The 18,020-nt window shown below is 42.3% G+C and overlaps 1 protein-coding gene across 4 annotated transcripts in view; it reads right to left on the bottom strand.

Moving 5' to 3' along the window:
* The window catches only part of NKAIN2 (sodium/potassium transporting ATPase interacting 2), an 875,273-nt gene that overhangs the window by 377,887 nt on the left and 479,366 nt on the right, over positions 1 to 18,020 (bottom strand). For all 4 annotated transcript variants that reach the window (XM_053284541.1, XM_053284517.1, XM_053284532.1 and 1 more), the window contains one exon: positions 6,618 to 6,698. In XM_053284541.1, the coding sequence (XP_053140516.1) occupies positions 6,618 to 6,698 (81 nt within the window). The remainder of the gene's footprint in view (positions 1 to 6,617; positions 6,699 to 18,020) is intronic.

Raw genomic sequence — 18,020 nt, 5'->3', positions numbered from 1 at the left:
ATGAATTAACATATGCATTGCAATTCTTCATCAAAGGCTGCATCCAGTTAGTTAAGTGGACTAGATGCACACAGTCACCAATGGCTGCAAATAAATATTGTTATGTGATACAGATGTATACCCAGAATCCTTGCTTCCAAAGCAGATGCCTCTGCTGGAATGTAGCTATAGTATGAAAGTGCTTCTGAACAAGTAAAAAACTACCTAGTTATAAAAGATTATCTTATGTCACTCATCCCATAAAGACAAACTCAAATACCAATACAAAATAATGATAGGAACTTGAAAACTACCTTATAAAGATTCAGACCATTGGTCCATCTAGCTTAGTCCTGTTTACATTAACTGGCAGCTATCCAAGGTTTTGGGCAGGAGTCTTTCCCAGCCCCTCCTTGGGGAGGAGAGCTCTCTTGTGGTAGCAAGCATGAAAGCTCTCCTCTATTGTCCCTACTAGGCAAGATTCACCTTGGTTTGCATTTGAATACTACATGAGAGCACTGTGAGATATTCCCCTTAGGGGATGGGGGTCATAGTTCAGTGGGAGAGCATCTGCATGCTTGCATGCAGAAGGCTCCAGGTTCACTCCCTGGCAGGGGCATATCTAGGGTAGGGCAGGCAGGGCACGTGACCTGGGCACCACTTGAAGGGGGGTGCAAATTCTTAAAATTATTTTTTTTAAAAAAATGGCCACCAAAAACAAAATGGCCACTGCACATGCTCAAATGGCCTCTGTGAGGCCCTAGGCCATGCCAGGCCTCGCAGAGGCCATTTGAGCATGTGTGGTGGCCATTTTGTTTTCAGCAGCCATTTAAAAAAACACAACAATTATTTTTAAAAATGGCCACAGCACATGCTCCAATGGTCTCTGCGAGGCCCTAGAGGCCAGCAGTGGGATGCCCCCCTCTTTGCAGATGCCCCCCCTCCCACGGCCTATAGGTAGCACCCCAAAGGGGCTACAGGTTAAAAAAAATTAATTTAATATAATATAAGTCACTGTACACATATTCAGTTTGGCACTATGTACAGAGAATCAGGGCTTGTGAATACTGAGCTGAAGCATATGAGCTAGGATGGTATTCATTTGCTCTTACTTTGCTTCTTATGATAAGTGAGTTAAATGTGGTTTCTTAATAATACGGCTATTAATGGTGAGTTTGTCTTTGAATCAGTGTGAAATTCTTAGTATTAAGGCCCACTGGGAGTTTCTTGCTCTCTTTCTATCATTTTAACTGTCTTTCTGACATACTAGAATATATTCCAAGCAGTGACACAGTTTACTCTGCATAGCCTTTAATTATTTTCAGAATATCTGGGAAAAGCCAAATTCTCCATTTATTTTTAAAACTTATGTAATAGTGATGCTACAATGCATAGTAGAGAATTAGATAGTCACTTCTGTTTAGTTTTCCAAGTACACCTCCACATAGTATTTGGGTATTTCATGAGCCCCAGCATACTGAAATTTGTAGTTTTCCAGCATTTTTTTTGGTCTGGCTATGTCCACTGCTAAATAGTTTTTGAAATTTTAAAAGATTAACGAGCTTGACATATTTTTCAGCTGATATTATAGTAAAGTTATCTGAAAGATGGGTGTCAGATGTTTGGACAGGGGGTGCAATTTCAGTGCTTGCCCTAGGTGCTATTTTCCCTAGATACGCTTCTGCTCCCTGGCATCTCCAGGTAGGGCTGGGAGAGACTCCTGCCTGTCACCTTGGAAAGTCGCTGCCAGTCAGTGTCAGTATGATTGTCACACAATCATGGAATGTTTGAGTTGAAAGAGATCTTGATGGTTTTCTAGTCCAACACCCTGCTCAGTGTTCTGGACCACTGGCCCCTGTCAGCAGTCTAGGAGCTCTATTTTAAAAAACTGAAGTCTCCAAACAGTCAAAGGCACATATACCACAACTTTAGGCTGAAGACTGATTATATAGCTGAAAATGATATGACAGAGTTTAAAATGATATGATGGAGACATCATTGCCCACATCTGTCCTACTGTCATCTCTGATCAAATGGCTTTGGCAGGTTTTTGAAATAATACAAACTCTGTTTACTAATGGTGATAGTGGGATTACTGGATGGATGTGCACACCATGGACAAGGGTGCCTCTTCTCTGCCATGTCCAGCCTTCTGAAAAACCCATCACATAAGAACATAGGACACTGACTGGCAGTGGCTTCTCCAAGGTTGCAGCCAGGAGTCTCTCTCAGCCCTATCTTGGAGATGCCAGGGAGGATACTTAGAACCTTCTGCATGCAAGCATGCAGATGCTCTTCTAATAGCAGCCCCATCCCTTAAAGTGAAGACCTTACAGTGCTCACACGTCTCCCATTCAAATGGAAATCAGGATGGATCCTGCTTAGCAAAGGAGACAATTCATGCTTGCTACCACCATCCCTCCCTCCTTACACTTGCTCTCCGGTCTCCAAGAATCTGCCTAAGTGCTTTTTCATTGTTGCTCTTAATGCCAACAGCATTAAGGTTTGCTCTGAAGGTAGAAATAAAGCAAATATTTTACTTAACCTTGTGTTCCACTGGAATATTGCAAACTCTTTTTTCTATGGCACTGCTTGCAAGTCACCTTCTTTAAAGATGATAATTGAAAAATTAAAATTTCATGCAAACAGTCTGTGCTACTTCGTTGTTCCTTGAAGCAAGGACATCAGCTCTCCAATGGCCCAAAAGTCTGTGCCTAAGAAATACAGTTTGTCTGTCACACACACAGACACACACATGCCTGAGAAGAAAGCAATAGGATGACCAGCATAACATTATTTAAATGCAGCTGTGTTAACTGGATATGTGCTATGTAAAATATATTCCCGACAGCAAACAGTATGTTCAGAGAGAAGTTTTCTAAAGCCTGTCTTTTGTCCTCCTTTTAGTCACCAGGCAAAATACTCATAATAATTTTGACAGGCTATGAAAGCCACGCTGTCAGCAAAGACATTAACAGTGACAAGAAGTGCTCGGAGTCCACTGCCAAACTTCAAACTAGGTATCTGTTCCAGGCTGTAATGTGATGTGAACAGCAATGTGGGGCTATTCACTGGCAGTTCTTTAGCCACTTATGAGGAGGTGGCAATCTCATCCTTCTGAACACCCCATAATCGTTATCAGGGCTCTTTTACTTCAATAAAGAGCAGCTGTAAAAATGTCATGACCTCTGAGATGGGGGCGGCGGGGAGGGAAGCAGCCATTAGTAAACTTCCTCACTGAAGATATGGCAGCAGCTTGAAATATATGGGCATCCTACTATTATTGAGTAATGAAAGAAAACCAATTGGGCATAGACAAGAGAAAAAGCGAACCTTAAAACTTATCTCCCAATCCCCAAGATATTTTATATGGCAGAAAGCCATATTTTATACATATAGAAAACAAAGTATACCCACTTGGGCAATTATTAGGCTGTAATTTTAACTTCACAATTCTTAAAACGATCTTGTGCAAGATTATCTCTCATAGTTTACAACCTCAAGAGTGTCCCTGGTGTGCTTCCCTAAAGGTTACGTTTTATTCTCTAGTTAGAGCTAATTCAGCGCAATGGCTTTCTTTTAGAAGGTTCAATATGCCTATCTTAGCAGGAGACAATACTCAGGAGTACCATTACACATTTGATGTCATATATATTCTCCGCTGAAAATTCAAGTAATGCAAAGAATTCAGCACAAAGTCTTTGAGACAATCTAACAGATGCTGCTCTAGATGAAATTCACAGTTTAATCTCATTACTAGCTTGAATATATTTGCAGTGTGTGCATGAGAATTTCACGGCCGAGACAGTTGCTGGTCTGCAGCTAGGTCAAAGTATTTTCTGACATTTTAGATTATTTCTGTCACCATACTGTATGACATTTCTAATTTTCTGGAGGCCTGTGATGGATTGGTGATATCCACCAGGAACAGGTCAGTGTCAAGCAATGCACTGATTTCCAGGAAGTTTCATAAATATGGATAAAAGCAGGGGAGAGGAAAAGCTCCCAAATCTAGCAACATACAGCAGAGGATTTCATGGCAGCTGTCTACTAACAATCCTACAAATGGGGGGCATTTTAATGGACAAAGTAGAAGAAAGGTTGCCTTCTAAGCACCAGGGCTGCAGCAAAAAAGAGAAGCTTCTGAGCAGCACAGAAGAGTCTGGAACCCACTGTACATGAAGTGCTTACCACATGGAAGTCATTGTCTCCCATGCTGGCTGCATTTATGTGCACGACATATGGTAATTAATTCCACATATCACAGGAACCCCTCCCCCCCACACACAAATACCGATTTGCCTTGCAGAAAAATCACCAAATGAATCCAGTTCACAACATAGATTCATTGTGTGGCTTCATGACCACAGTAAGAGATTTGAAGCCACCTCTGTGTCATTGTGAGCTCTGACACATAAAGCAGACATGATAATTTTCTCCACACCATCACAGGAACCACACACACAGAGAGAGAAAGATTTGCCATTGTATGGAAAAACCTAAAGATCCAGTTTGCATGCAAGAGTGTCTGTGAGGAGTCATCATTACCCAGGAACTGAAAATGGTAACCGGATTACATGCAGTACCCCATATGAGAAGCAGAGGATCATCAAAGAGGCAAAAGGTAGTTTTTGAGAATGGGGAAGATACTATGTTATGAAACTAGAAATAATGACTGCTCTTGTTTACGCTAAGAAATAAAATTGTAGAATGAACCCAAAGGGTTGTATTTATGCACATTTTATCCTGGTGTGCTTTTACATATATGTTTTAAATCATTTCTGTGCCTCTTTCAGGCATGCACCCAAGTGAACATATTCTCCAGAATGTTCACCTGATTCACCTAATCGGCGGGGAGGGATGCAGAAGTGGAGAGGTTCTTACTGAGGCACTTGCTCTAAAAACTAAACCAAAAAACAGCACCTGACTTCCAAATGACTGTGGAACAATCCACAGGAGCATCACACAAGAGAAAATAGATGTTCTTCCTAGTAGAATGCATTGAAGGAAGGAGACAACTCAGCTTTAGACCCAATGATGCCATCATTGGTTTGTGGAACACAGTATCTGTATGTGCAATGGTCAGAATGTGCCAGCCGCCTTCTCCCTCGCTCTTCCTTTTTACACTGTTATCTTTCCAGATAAGTGCTACACATGTTACAATTGTTGCTGGATACATTGGGGTTACACTGGTGCATTCCACAACAAAAGTACAATGTGTAAAAATAAACTCTGTGTGTGCGCTGCATTTTTAAATACACGTGTACATGCATCTGGGAAACTTGATTGGCTCAGATTTTCCAGATGCGCATATTTTTAAATATATGTGTAAATGTAAATTTTACATGCACACTTTATGTATGTTCTATGGAAAACCACAATGGTAACAGTGTGTTTCTCACAATGGCCATTACAAGAAGGTAAATGCTGGAGTATTTAAAGGTAAAAGTAATTTAATATGATTGAGAGATAACTACATAACCTCTATCTCTTACTTTAGCTAGATAAGAAGGAAAGGACCCCTTTTTCCAACATGATGGATTACACGTTTTGGTATCAATTCACAGAGGATATACTAAGGAACAAGTCAATTACACAAGAAAGATGCCTTGTGCCCACCTGTTGTGAATGACAGCAAGTGCTGAATTCAAACTCTGCAAGGAGCCCAAACTAGTTCATTCTATTTGGAAAATATGTTTATTTCTAACCATATGCATTTTGAACCCATGCACAATAATTGGGACAACACAATTAACATGACATGTCCATCAGAAACACAAACACAAGGGTTTGTGTTATTTTATTTTGCTGATCTACATGTGAAGTATCTAATCAGTAGACCACCTCATAACCATAAGACAGCCAAGTAAGTTGAGGTGTAGTAGAAAGACAGACATTTATTTCATTGTTTTGAAAAATTCCTGCCTTCTCCAGGAAGACGCAAGGTAGAGGTGCGCTGAGAGAGAGCCAGACCTCTCCATTCTTGACTAAGAAAGAAGAGTTGTGTTCCATGCATGTGAAAGCAAGTCTCACAGAAATAGGGTATAACATAGCACATAGCCAAACCCTTATTCAATTTTATTTATCATATATATATCTATGTAAACTGCTTTGGGAACTTTTGTTGCAAATAAGTACATAAATATTCATCATATTTGTCGGATTATTCCTATAAATATCCTTTCTATCACAGACTGACTGTGGGGCAGAATACGGACAGCTTTAACACTGTAATGTCTTCTTGGCTTACCATCTTGCCTCAGTTATTTCACCAGCAAGAACATTTTTATATATCTCCTTACTTAGGAAAAGACCTCAGGAAAGGGACTAATAAAATACAGATCCTCCCATAACTGTAAGTTATGACATCCACAAGTCTGAAGCGATACTGAAACCAGGACATTTAATGACACCATTATCACCTAAAATATCTCGCTATTATCAACACTTATTTAAACACCTACACTATGCAATTTCTCTAATAGTTTAGGAAAAGCTAAGACATACAGTATACTCATCATTCCCAAGCTACTTTATCATTTAAGTAATGCCAGGAGTTTAAGTAGATACAAGAAGACACCCTCAGAACTGGGGTGTTGTAACATCAGATGGCTTAGATATATAAGACGGCAAATTACCTTTGAAAGGTCCCCAGCCTCCAAGTAGAAGCAGATAACAAATACGTTCCATGTAACCCAGAGGACTAACCAGACAGCATACTGTAGAAAGGAAAAGGGAATAATACATTATTAATTGCGAAATCAGCTGTGTTTAAATGAAGCCTAAACATCCAATCTGAAACTCTCTGAGTGTGTGTGTGTTTCACAACACCACAACCCTCTAGTGAGGTTTTTACTCATAAAAGAAACAAAAGAAAATATTTCAGTTCCTCTAGGAATAAACTAGTTTTATTCTGTATTTAGAAACTGTATTTAGTAATCCTGCCATTTTCTTACAGCTATTACACAAAAAGACAGCTATTTAGCATTGAATATCTTAGCATAAATCTAATGTGGTTGTAGAGATATACAAGAAATCCTGCAGAACTTCTCTGATACAGGGGGAAAATGAGGTCAATTGACTATGTCCAGGGGTCAGAGGAAGAGGCATATCCAGGGAAAATAGCGCCTAGGGCAAGCACTGAAATTGCACCCCCTGTCCAAACATCTGACACCCATTTTCCAGATAACTTTACCATAATATCAGCTGAAAAATACAAGTCAAGCTCGTTAATCTTTTACTATTTCAAAAACTATTTAGCAGTGGACGTAGCCAGACCAAAAATTGCCGGGAAACTACAAATTTCAGTATGCTGGGGCTCATAAAATAACCAAATACTATGTGGAGGTGTACTTGGAAAACATAAGAACAGCCCTGCTGGACCAGGCCCAAGGCCCATCTAGTCCAGAATCCTGTTTCGCACAGTGGCCCACCAGATGCCGCTGGAAGCCACAGGCAGGAGTTGAGGGCGTGCCCTCTCTCCTGCCATTACTCCCCTGCAACTGGTACTCAGAGGCATCCTGCCTTTGAGGCTGGAGGTGGCCCACAGCCCTCCGACAAGTAGCCATTGATAGATCTCTCCTCCATGAAGTCATCCAAACCCCTCTTGAAGTCATACAGGTTGTTGGCTGTCACCACATCCTGTGGCAGAGAGTTCCACAAGTGGTGCGTGAAAAAGTACTTCTGTTTGTTGGTCCTAGACCTCCTGGCAATCAATTTCATGCAGTGACCCCTGATTCTAGTGTTGTGTGAGAGGGAAAAGAATTCCTCTCTCTCCACTTTCTCCACACCATGCATGATTTTATAGACCTCTATCATGTCTCCCCGCAGTCGTCTTTTTTCTAAACTAAAAAGCCCCAGGTGTTGTAGTCTTGCCTCATAAGAAAGGTGCTCTAGGCCCCTGATCATCTTGGTTGCCCTCTTCTGTACCTTCTCCAGTTCAACAATGTCCTTTTAAAGATGTGGTGACCAGAATTGTACGCAGTACTCCAAGTGTGGTCGCACCATAGTTTTGTATAAGGGCATTATAATGTTAGCCATTTTATTTTCAATTCCCTTTCTAATGATCCCTAGCATGGAATTGGCCTTTTTCACAGCTGCCGCACATTGAGTCAACACTTTCAAAGAGCTGTCCACCACGACCCCAAGATCCTTCTCCTGGTTATTCACCAACAGCTCGGATCCCATCAGCATATACTTGGGGTTTTTGTCCCAATATCTTAGCATTAAACTCTTCTGGGTAGTGAAATCCAAAACGGATTGTGAGCAGCTCCAAAAGGATCTCTCCAAACTGGGGGAATGGGCGACAAAATGGCAAATGCAGTTCAATGTTAGCAAGTGTAAAGTGATGCACATTGGGATGAAAACTAATGTCTAATTCTCTATTATGCATTGTAGCATCACTATTACATAAGTTTTAAAAATAAATGGAGAATTTGACTTTTCCCAGATAGTCTGAAAATAATTAAAGGATATGCAGAATAAACTGTGTCACTGCTTGGAATTTATTCTCGTATTTCAGAAAGACAATTAAAATGAGAGAAAGAGAACAAGAAACTCTCAGTGGGACTTAATACTATGGATTTCAAACTGATTCAAAGACAAACTCACCATTAATAGCCATATTATTAAGACATCACATTCAAATCACTCATCACAAGAAGCAAAGTAAGAGCAAATGAATACAATCCTAACTCATAAGTTTCAGCTCATTATTCACAAGCCCTGATTCTCTGTACATAGTGCCAAACTGAATATGTGTACAGTGACTTCTATTATATTAAATTTTAAAAAAATCCTGTAGCCCCTTTGGGGGCTTCCTAAACGCTGTGGGGTGGGTCTGCAAAGCTTCCCCCTCCCCTCGCTGGCCTCTAGGGCTTTGCAGGAACCATTTTGAGCATGTGCAGTCGCCATTTTTAAATATATATATACTTTTTAAAATGGCCGCTGGAAACAAAATGGCTGCTGTACATGCTCAAATGGCCTCTGTGAGGCCTGGCATGGCCTAGGGCCTGACAGAGGCCATTTGAGCATGCACAGTGGCCATGTTGTTTTTGGTGGCCATTTTAAAAAACTTTTTAATTTTTAAAAATGGCGCCCCCCTTCAAGTGGCGCCCGGGGCACATGCCCTGCCTGCCATACCCTAGATATGCTCCTGGTCAGAGGAGGGCAGAAAGAGCAGAACTTCTGAGTTTTGAGCTTCAGGTGCTTCCCCTAACCTTCTCTTCTCCAAAATTACATTCATATTCACTGCTGAATCTTATTAGAGGTGTGCACAGAAGGAGCAAGCTGCCACGGCACAAGATGGTGGCTGAAGCCTGCTGCTGCTGCCTCCAGTGCAGTTGGTACCGCTGGTAAGAGCTTCAATTAATTTAATATTAAAGGTAGCTCTCACTGCCCATCCCCAACCCAGCGCCACCCTCACCATCTTAATTTTTTTTTAAGCCTGAACACTCAGACCATTCTGAACACAACAGGCTTAGAACAAGGCTCCCTTTTCACACTCGAAACGTTCAAAATGGCTTGTTTCAAGTCAGAACATTCCAAGTTGGGAACATTCTGCACATCCCTAAATCTTATATGCATGCCTTTCCATTCTTTGCCTCAGTCCTTGCCAAAAAGCAAAGTCAAGCAAACATAGGAAAACAAAAATCACCCCCACAACTATCTTGGATAAGCCTACAAGAATTAAGAAAAATAACTTAATACAAATATGCTTCATCTTCATAATAATTAAATTTATTATACAGATCCATTATATCACTTATGGAGAAAATTGTTTCTAAGCTACTATGACAACAAACATAAGGCTGTTTCCTTATTTGATTGTTCTGTAATATTCAATATTTAGTTATTTAGCCTCAATTGTTAGTTATTAAATTGTATTATATTCCTTTTGATATTTTTCCACACAATCATACAATTCTTGTCACTAGGAATAGTAGCTCAAATTTCGAAGGTAGAGGAAAAGGTTTTGTTTATGTTTGACTACCTTCCATATATATTTTGTTGACATCCTATTCATGTATGCCATATGCTAATTTGTTCCTAAGGCAACCTAAAACAATTTAAAGTGTGTGGGTGGGTGTATGCATGAGCACGTGTGCACATCTGATATGAGACTTTGTCTCACTGAGCAGAAAATTGTGCCTCGAACTTATTGGCCACCTTCTAAGTTTTAAACTTTGGGACTCAGTCTTTTCCTTTTCCTCAGTCCATAAAGGTTGCAGGGAATGCTGCAAAGCTGTCTGCTGTCATTGTTGCCCTAGTGCCACACTTGCACAAGCAGACCAAGACCTCAAGACATTGTGCAACTTTGTGTCAGCCAGTATCTCCTGATTGTGTCAATGATGGATGACACAAACGGAAGTCAGAGAAAGCATTGCATTTCAAATACAAGATTATCTGCATAAGTATGAAGGTTTATTGTGGGTTTCTTGATTTTTAGCCTACTTTCCTTAAGGGAAGTTAACCTATGAGATCACCAGGCATTCTGTGGGACTATTCACATGTGTAGGCAAAACCAGCCCAGTTTTTGTAGGTGCGTGTGAACCACCAGGAACTGTGCAGCTCCCAGCAGTGGCATGGCGGCAAACCCACTTAGGAAGCCGCCCGCTTAGCCCACATTTTAGGAATGAGTTTGTCCTTAAACTGGGCTTAGTGCTTGTGTGTCAGTGCCATGCAGCTCCCTGTGGCACTAACATGTGAGTAGCCTTATGGCCAGTGATGATTATAGGAGTTCCAGGGGCTGGGAAGACGCATTCCAACCCCCGACCCTCCACGCTGCTGGCAGTAGCTGGCAATCATTTGGGTGGACAATCCACCTGCCCAGGAAGGAACCCTCAATCATCTGCTGGGGAGGTAAGCATTTTAAGGCTTTCTTCCCCTCCAGATTGGAGCCCTTTCTCACTGATTGTGTTTGTTTGTGTGTATGTGTGCATGCGTCCCTATAAACTTTGTAATTCCTGGACCAATATGAACCAATCTGAGTACAGTTGTAGGGACATATAGGGACACCTCAGAGCAGTGTTCCCTCTAACAGGGATTCCTAGATGTTATTGACTATAACTCCCATAATCCCCAGCCAAAGGCCACTGCAGCTAGAGATGCTGGGAGTTGTAGTGAGCAACATCTGGGAATCCCTGTTAGAGGGAATACTGCCTCAGAGGCATAGTTTGTGATGATGTCATCCATCCCGATTAAAGTTGTGGATGCATAAACGTTTGAGGCACAAGTGGGAAAATTTGTGAACTGCCTAACCAATTTGAACCAAATTTGCTATAGCTGTAGGGACACATAGGGATACCTCAATGGCATAGTTTGTGATGATGTCATTGTGAAGGAATGAGGCCTGAACTACATCTTTTTTTGTTACAGATTTCTGTACTTAATATGTATTTGCTTATTCCCTGTGTTCTGTATTTAAAAATCTGGGCAGTTGCCAAAACTGAGTCATATGTTTGGGCGGGGTATTGAATGAATGAATGAATGAATGAATGAATGTTAACAGCTCCTTCAAAATTTAACAGCTCCTAGCCAAACAGTTTGGTTTGTATGGATGAAAACTAGGGACACTTTATTAAACACAAACTGGGCAGGGATAAGCAACAGGCAAACCAACTTCCCAAACCAAACTGTTTGGCTTGGGAAGGAGAAGAGGGTTTGATTTGATTGGATATGCTTTAAAATAATGGAGGGATTGAGTTGTTTTGATTGGTTTGTTTAGAAAAATTGAAGATATAGAGAATAAAAGCCTTGCCTGAAGAAGAAAGTTAGTTGCAATTGAAGTTGAAGCTGAAGTCAGAGCAAGTAAAGGTGGAAGAACTTAGTTGAAAAGCTGGAGAGCTGAATAGTTGAAATCAGTTCAAGTTGGAGTCAGAGTCTGAGAGAGCCAGGAGTGAAGAGCTGCTGAAATTAGAGCTGAGAAATCACTGGGAGAGTTAGGCTGAAAACTCTCCTGAGAATTGAATCACCCTCAATGCAGCTGAAGGACCAGTCTGGAATTGAACCTCCAGTACTGGAAAAGAAGATTAAGACCTGAAGCTGAAGAAGGGGAAAAGCCAGGCTTCTTGAAGAAGCAGATTGGAGGTGCTTAAGAACTCCTGATAAGGACTCTAGGCTAAGGCACAGTATTAGGTGCAGGTTAGACTGGATGCATTTTTCTCATATTTTATTTGTTCTTGTTCCTTGTGCTCATATGGTTGCTGTTAATTTGTGCTAAATTTTCCAAAAGAACTACTTCTATATTGAACTGTTTTAAATTTAAAATTGTCCTTTTTTTTAATTTAACAAACTGTAGCCTCTGCCTGGTTACCCCCCACCCACTCACACTTAGAAGCCTTTCCATCATACCTAGCTTTGAAGGGATTAGCTGTTCTGGAAGACAGAGCCAGAAAAAATACAAAAGTCCACTCGGTGGCAGTGGTGAAGCTTAAGATCACAGGGCTGGTTGAGACCGAGCCATGACAATAATCCACCCTGATTCAAGATGGCAGACGTGTAAATGTTTGAGGTGCAAGTGGGCTAACTTGTGGATTGTCTGACCAATTTGAACCAAATTTGGTACATAGGCACACCTCAACGGTGCACACCTCACCCTGATTCAAGATGGTGGACACCTGAACATTTGAGGCACAGGTGGGCTAACTTGTGAACCACATGATTTAAACAAAATTTGCAACAGTTGTAGGGACACATAGGGACACCTCAATGGCACAGTTTGTGACGATGCCAGCCACCTCATTCAAGGTGGTGGATGTGTGAATATTTGAGGCACAAGTGGGCTAACGTGAATTGAATGAAATTTGCTACAGCTATAGGGACACCTTGACAGTGTAGTTTGTATTGATGTCATCCACCCCAGTTCAAGATGGTGGATTCATGAACATTTGAGATGCCTGTGGGAACTGATTTTGACAAAATTTGGTACAATTGTAGGGACATATAGAGGCACTTCAATTGTATAGTTTGTGATGATGTCATCCACCCTGATTCAAGATGGCAGATGCATGAATGGTTGAGGTGCAAGTAGGCAAAATTGTGGATTTGAACCTTTAAGGCTGAAGTGGGTTAACTTGTGAAGATGGTAATTATCATTTAATATTATAGTGAAAGGGAAGTAGGCAGATTAATTCTTACCAGAACAACTTGCTTTTCCAATCTGATTGGAAAGGAATAAGGTTATGTTTACAATGACATTGTTCAATTGTAAGCTGAATGCTTTTGTTCAGTAAAAGATCAACAACTTTAAAAGAGTAATGAATCCATGTTGCCGTTTTCTAAATTATTAAATGTTATAAGACCCAAAATTAAGTATCTGATCTTGCAGTTATCTAAATTAAATTTAGGGTGGACCACTGGTAGAACTGCACAGAGCTCATAATTAATCTATGCAGTGTTCTTCCTTGCAAGGCCTGCAAGCCAGCAACAGCTCCCATTGACCCAAAGTATAGCTCCATGACTAATTGTTTATAGGCCTGTGAGAAGCTTCAGTCAGAGCGAAATACTCTGTACAACCTCTCTGGTACTTTGTACTTACCTCTTTGTTCAGTACTGGGAGGGCCCTTTAAGAGAAACAGAGCCCTCTGATTTCCAGTACCAGCTTGGAATGCACACACAGACCACTGGGAAGCATGCCTTTCAGGATAGCTCTGATTCTCTTTAAGGTGCTCCTCCTTACACTGGGAAAGGTGCAGCACTGTGCAGGGGTCTGCATGATGAGAAATGGCTATCACAGGGCATGGTTTTTGTTTGTTTGTCAAAGTGCTCCTGCTTTTAAAAATAGTGCTCTATGGAATTCGCTGCCACTTTGTGTGATGGTGGCTACTAGTGTAAATTAAGACACATTTATGGAATATGACTTTATTAATGGCTAGTAGCCAAGATGACTATGTGCTGCCTCCAGTTTCTGAGGCAGTATACTTCTGAATGGTAGTTGTAAAGGAGGATATGTGGAGAAAGGGATATAACTTCATCTCCTGCTTGTGGCTTTCCAAGACACCTAGGTGACCACTGTGGAAAAGATGGATGTTGGTCTGATCCAGCAGGGCTTTTCTTACATTCTTATGCTGTTAAATCACACCAAGTGGAATTCTGTCTATTTCTTATAACACACTCAAGAACTCTGCGAAAAACTGCACTAAGTTATCTTGATCTGGTACTGTCAAAAGGTGATCAGTCTAGATCTTAATTAGCCCTACATAATTTCAATGATGAGACTGTGGGCCCTTTCTCATGATCCTGTGAGAGGGCTCCCGGGTAGGTTGAGGAGAAGGCTGCTGGAACTTACCTTTCCCACAGATGATTGCTGAGTACTTGCTGGCATGCTGGTCGTGCCTATGTACCAGACAGCCACCGGCTGCTCCAAGCAGTATAGAGTGTTGAGGGCCAGGTACATCATCCCAGCCCCTGCAAATCCCACAATGCACCGCACAAATGTGCAGTGCATTGTGCGGATCCCCACAGTGATGGGCAGAAGCATGTCAGTGTTACAGCGCTGGCTAAAAACAGCCGGTGCAGCATACGGTAAGGGAAATGTGGTTAAGGGAGCGCATGCCATTTAAGAGGTGGGCTCTCTAGGCAGGTTTGCCACCAAGAGTCCTCATGGGCAGCCAAGCCCAGTCATAGTTGCCCTTGCCCGGTCTTGGTTGCTTGTGGGAACACCCTCTGAGTTTCAGACACAGTGAAGTACCAGTGCAGTGACCTCTCAAGCTCTGCCCAGTCTCTCCATTTCCCACTTTCCTGTCTTCACTTGAACTAGCGAAATCCTGTATTTTAGAGCTGTGGATAGGTGATTCATAATCCTGTTAAATAAACCCATGGTTACCACACAGCATCTGTGTGGAGCTTGAATTGAATAGAACCCAGAGAGACAATAGCTTAATTCAAACATTCTTTAAAGACCCAGGTACAGCATATCAAACAGGGTTGGAAGTCCCGCCCCAGCCCTGTCACTCACCTCCTCAGCCCACCGCCCATGCGTATAGAGGCGGTCATCTGAAGAGGTGAAAGCTGCTTCTGTGATGGTGGGCACTTCTGTGATCAAGAGGTTGGGATGCCCAAGCAACTTCATCATGGAAGCGGAGTTTGCGTCTTCTGATTAATGGCACTATAAGTGTGGGTGGCACACTGAGGAGGTGAGTGATAGGCTCAAGGCGGGACTTTTGACCCCATTTAAGATGCTGTACCCAAGTTCAGAGCCTCTCAGAATAATGTCTGAAGATGGCTAATCTCTGCTTACTGTATCTCCATCTGATCTTTAACTTCTGCACCATTTCCGTTTGCTTCCTCGTTAGAACACATCAATCACATTATTATTGTTGTTTTTCTTGCTAAAGATAACATAGGTACTTTAGATGTTTCAACTCTGGCATATCTCCAACCAGTGTTCCCTCTAACAGGGATCCCCAGATGTTGTTGACTACAACTCCCAACATCCCCAGCTGCAATAGCCTTTGCTTGGGAATTATGGGAGTTGCAGTCAACAACATCTGGGAATCCCTATTAGAGGGAACACTGTCTCCAACCTATGGATTATAACCATTCAAATGCTTCTTCAGCTTCATGCTTGAACTAATCATTTTGGTAAATCTACACTGAAGGGCTGTGACAAGACAATGAACAAATCCCACAGGTATGTCCTGCTTTAATTAGAGCTACATATTTGAGATTTCATCAAAGTGTTATTTCCATCATCCCCCATTTTTCCAGGAATGCTACAGAACTATCTGACAGCAGCCAGCACATAAGAATTAAAAATCAATAGGATCTTGCGGCCACAGAGATTTAAGGCTGCCAGGGTCAGACCCCAGAAGGCATACTGTGCCTTAAGATACATACAGAAGTTATAATATCAAGAGATGGAGACACAGTGACCAACATCCAGACTACCAATGCATACACAGTTTGGTCTTCTTGTGGAGGTGGTAGTGTAGGGTGCGCTCTGCAGCGGCTATTTCTGACCTGGTGGGGAATAGAAGAGTTAGCACTGGCAGGGCAGCAGGCCAATCCAGGGGAAGAGAATTTAGTAATCTAGTTACTGTTTCCACTTCTGGGCTGCCCTGACAACTCTCAGGTTTCAGAGAGCAGTTCCAACTACCCACAGAGTCTAACAATGCTCCTCTGTAATGCCAGGTCGGTTCAGAATAAGACTGAAATAATCCATGACTTGACTGTGAATGTGGGCGCCAACCAGGCATGTATAACTGAGATCTGGTCGGGTCAACCAGATTGGGCCCAGCTTCTTCCATCAGGATACTCTGTTGTGGAGCAGGTTAGGGGAAGTGGGCAGGGTGTGGAGTGGCTGTGGTCCATATAAATAACATCTCCCTTATCAGGGTCCATGTGAGACAGTTGAGTGCGTATTTCTTAGGCTGGGAACTAGGGATAGATTAGGAATTCTGTTCATGTACCATCCATCCAGCTGTCAAATCGATTCCCTAACTGAGCTGATGGAGCTGCTCTCGGAGTTGGTTTTCGAATCACCTAGACTTTAGTGCTGTGGGACTTCAATATCTACTTTGTGGCTGGCTTGTCTGGTGCAGCTCAAGAGTTCATAGCGGCCATGACAACTATGGGCCGATGCATTTCATGCATGCATTTCATGACCAATGCATGTTGCCAACCACACACTTGATTTGGTCTTCATTTCGGATCAGGGAGGTGTTCCGTAGGTCGGGAATCCTGTAGTTTCCCCATTGTCATGGATGGACCACCACCTGGTTAAAGTTGGTTTCACAGTCACAATTCACCCCTGCAGGGGTGTAGAGATGAGTGCAAAATTGTTTTTGCTGGTTCAGTTTGAATCAAAACTGGATTTGACCCAACCTAGCCCAGTTTGATTTTGGCACCAGCCAAACTGGATCCAGTCTGGTTCAATCACCAGACTGGTTCTAACCACTCGATGCTCTACTCGGCCAGTCCAGTTCAACCCTGATGTCAAGCCCAGCTTAAACTGAGCCAGCTTACACAGGGGTGCTGGATCTGTTAGGATGTTCTGCCCAGGAAGGCTGCTGGATGCTGTAGTCCAAAAACCCTTGGAGGGTTTTAGTGTTGGTTGTGCAGATCTCTTGAATCCGGGCTGACTTGGACTCCACTAGTTCTGCTGAGCCTATTAAAAGGTGTCCAGCAATCTCTCTTGCAGTATTAGATTGGAACAGTTTCAATCTGCAACTCCTGAGGATGTGGGCAAGCTGCTTGGGGCAGTGCAGTCTACCACTTGTTCTACGGATCCTTGCCCAACTTGGCTGTCTTCATTCTGTAAGAAGATTGTTGGAGATGGCCTAATTGACATAATTAATGCATTGCTGTGGGAGGACAGAATGCTCCCTTGTTTGAAGGAAGTCTAGCTTAGAACCCTTGGTTATAGGCCAGTCCCAAATCTCCCTTGGTTGGGCAAGCTGATTGAGAGTGGTGGCTAATCACTTCCAAGCAGTTTTAGAGGAAATGGTTTATCTAGACCTACTTCAAAATGGTTTCAGAAGTGCCTATGGGGTTGAGTTAGCCCTGGTTGGCCTGATGGATGATCTCTATCAGGGAATCAACTGAGTGTGATTCTGCTGGTTCTTTTTGATCTCTCAGTGGCTTTCGATACCATTGACCATGGTATCCTTCTGGATCGCCTAGGGGATCTGGGGATAGGAGGCACTTTTTTGCTGTGGTTCCGTTCTATCTCTCGGTAGATTCCAGATGGTGGCGCCTGGTGACAGTTGCTCTTCCAAACAGGAGCTGTTACATGGAGTCCCTCAGGGCTCCATTCTGTCACCAATGTTTTTTAATAACTACATGAAACCTCTGGGTGTGGTCATCAGGGTATTTGGTGCAGGATGTTATCAGAGCTGATAACACTCCAATTTATTTCTCCTCCTCCTCCTCCTGTAATGGTATTCTTTCCTTAAACACCTGCCTACAGGCAGTAATTGGCTGGATAAGGGATAACAATGCTAGGCTGCTCATTTGAAGGATGGGATAGATCTTCTTGTTCTGGATGGGAAGGAACAGGTACAAAGTTTGGTATCTATACACAGCTCCTAGATCCAGGTACA

The sequence above is a fragment of the Hemicordylus capensis genome, chromosome 1 (assembly GCF_027244095.1).
Source record: "Hemicordylus capensis ecotype Gifberg chromosome 1, rHemCap1.1.pri, whole genome shotgun sequence".
NCBI lineage: Eukaryota > Metazoa > Chordata > Lepidosauria > Squamata > Cordylidae > Hemicordylus > Hemicordylus capensis.
This window is presented reverse-complemented; position numbering and strand designations above follow the sequence as displayed.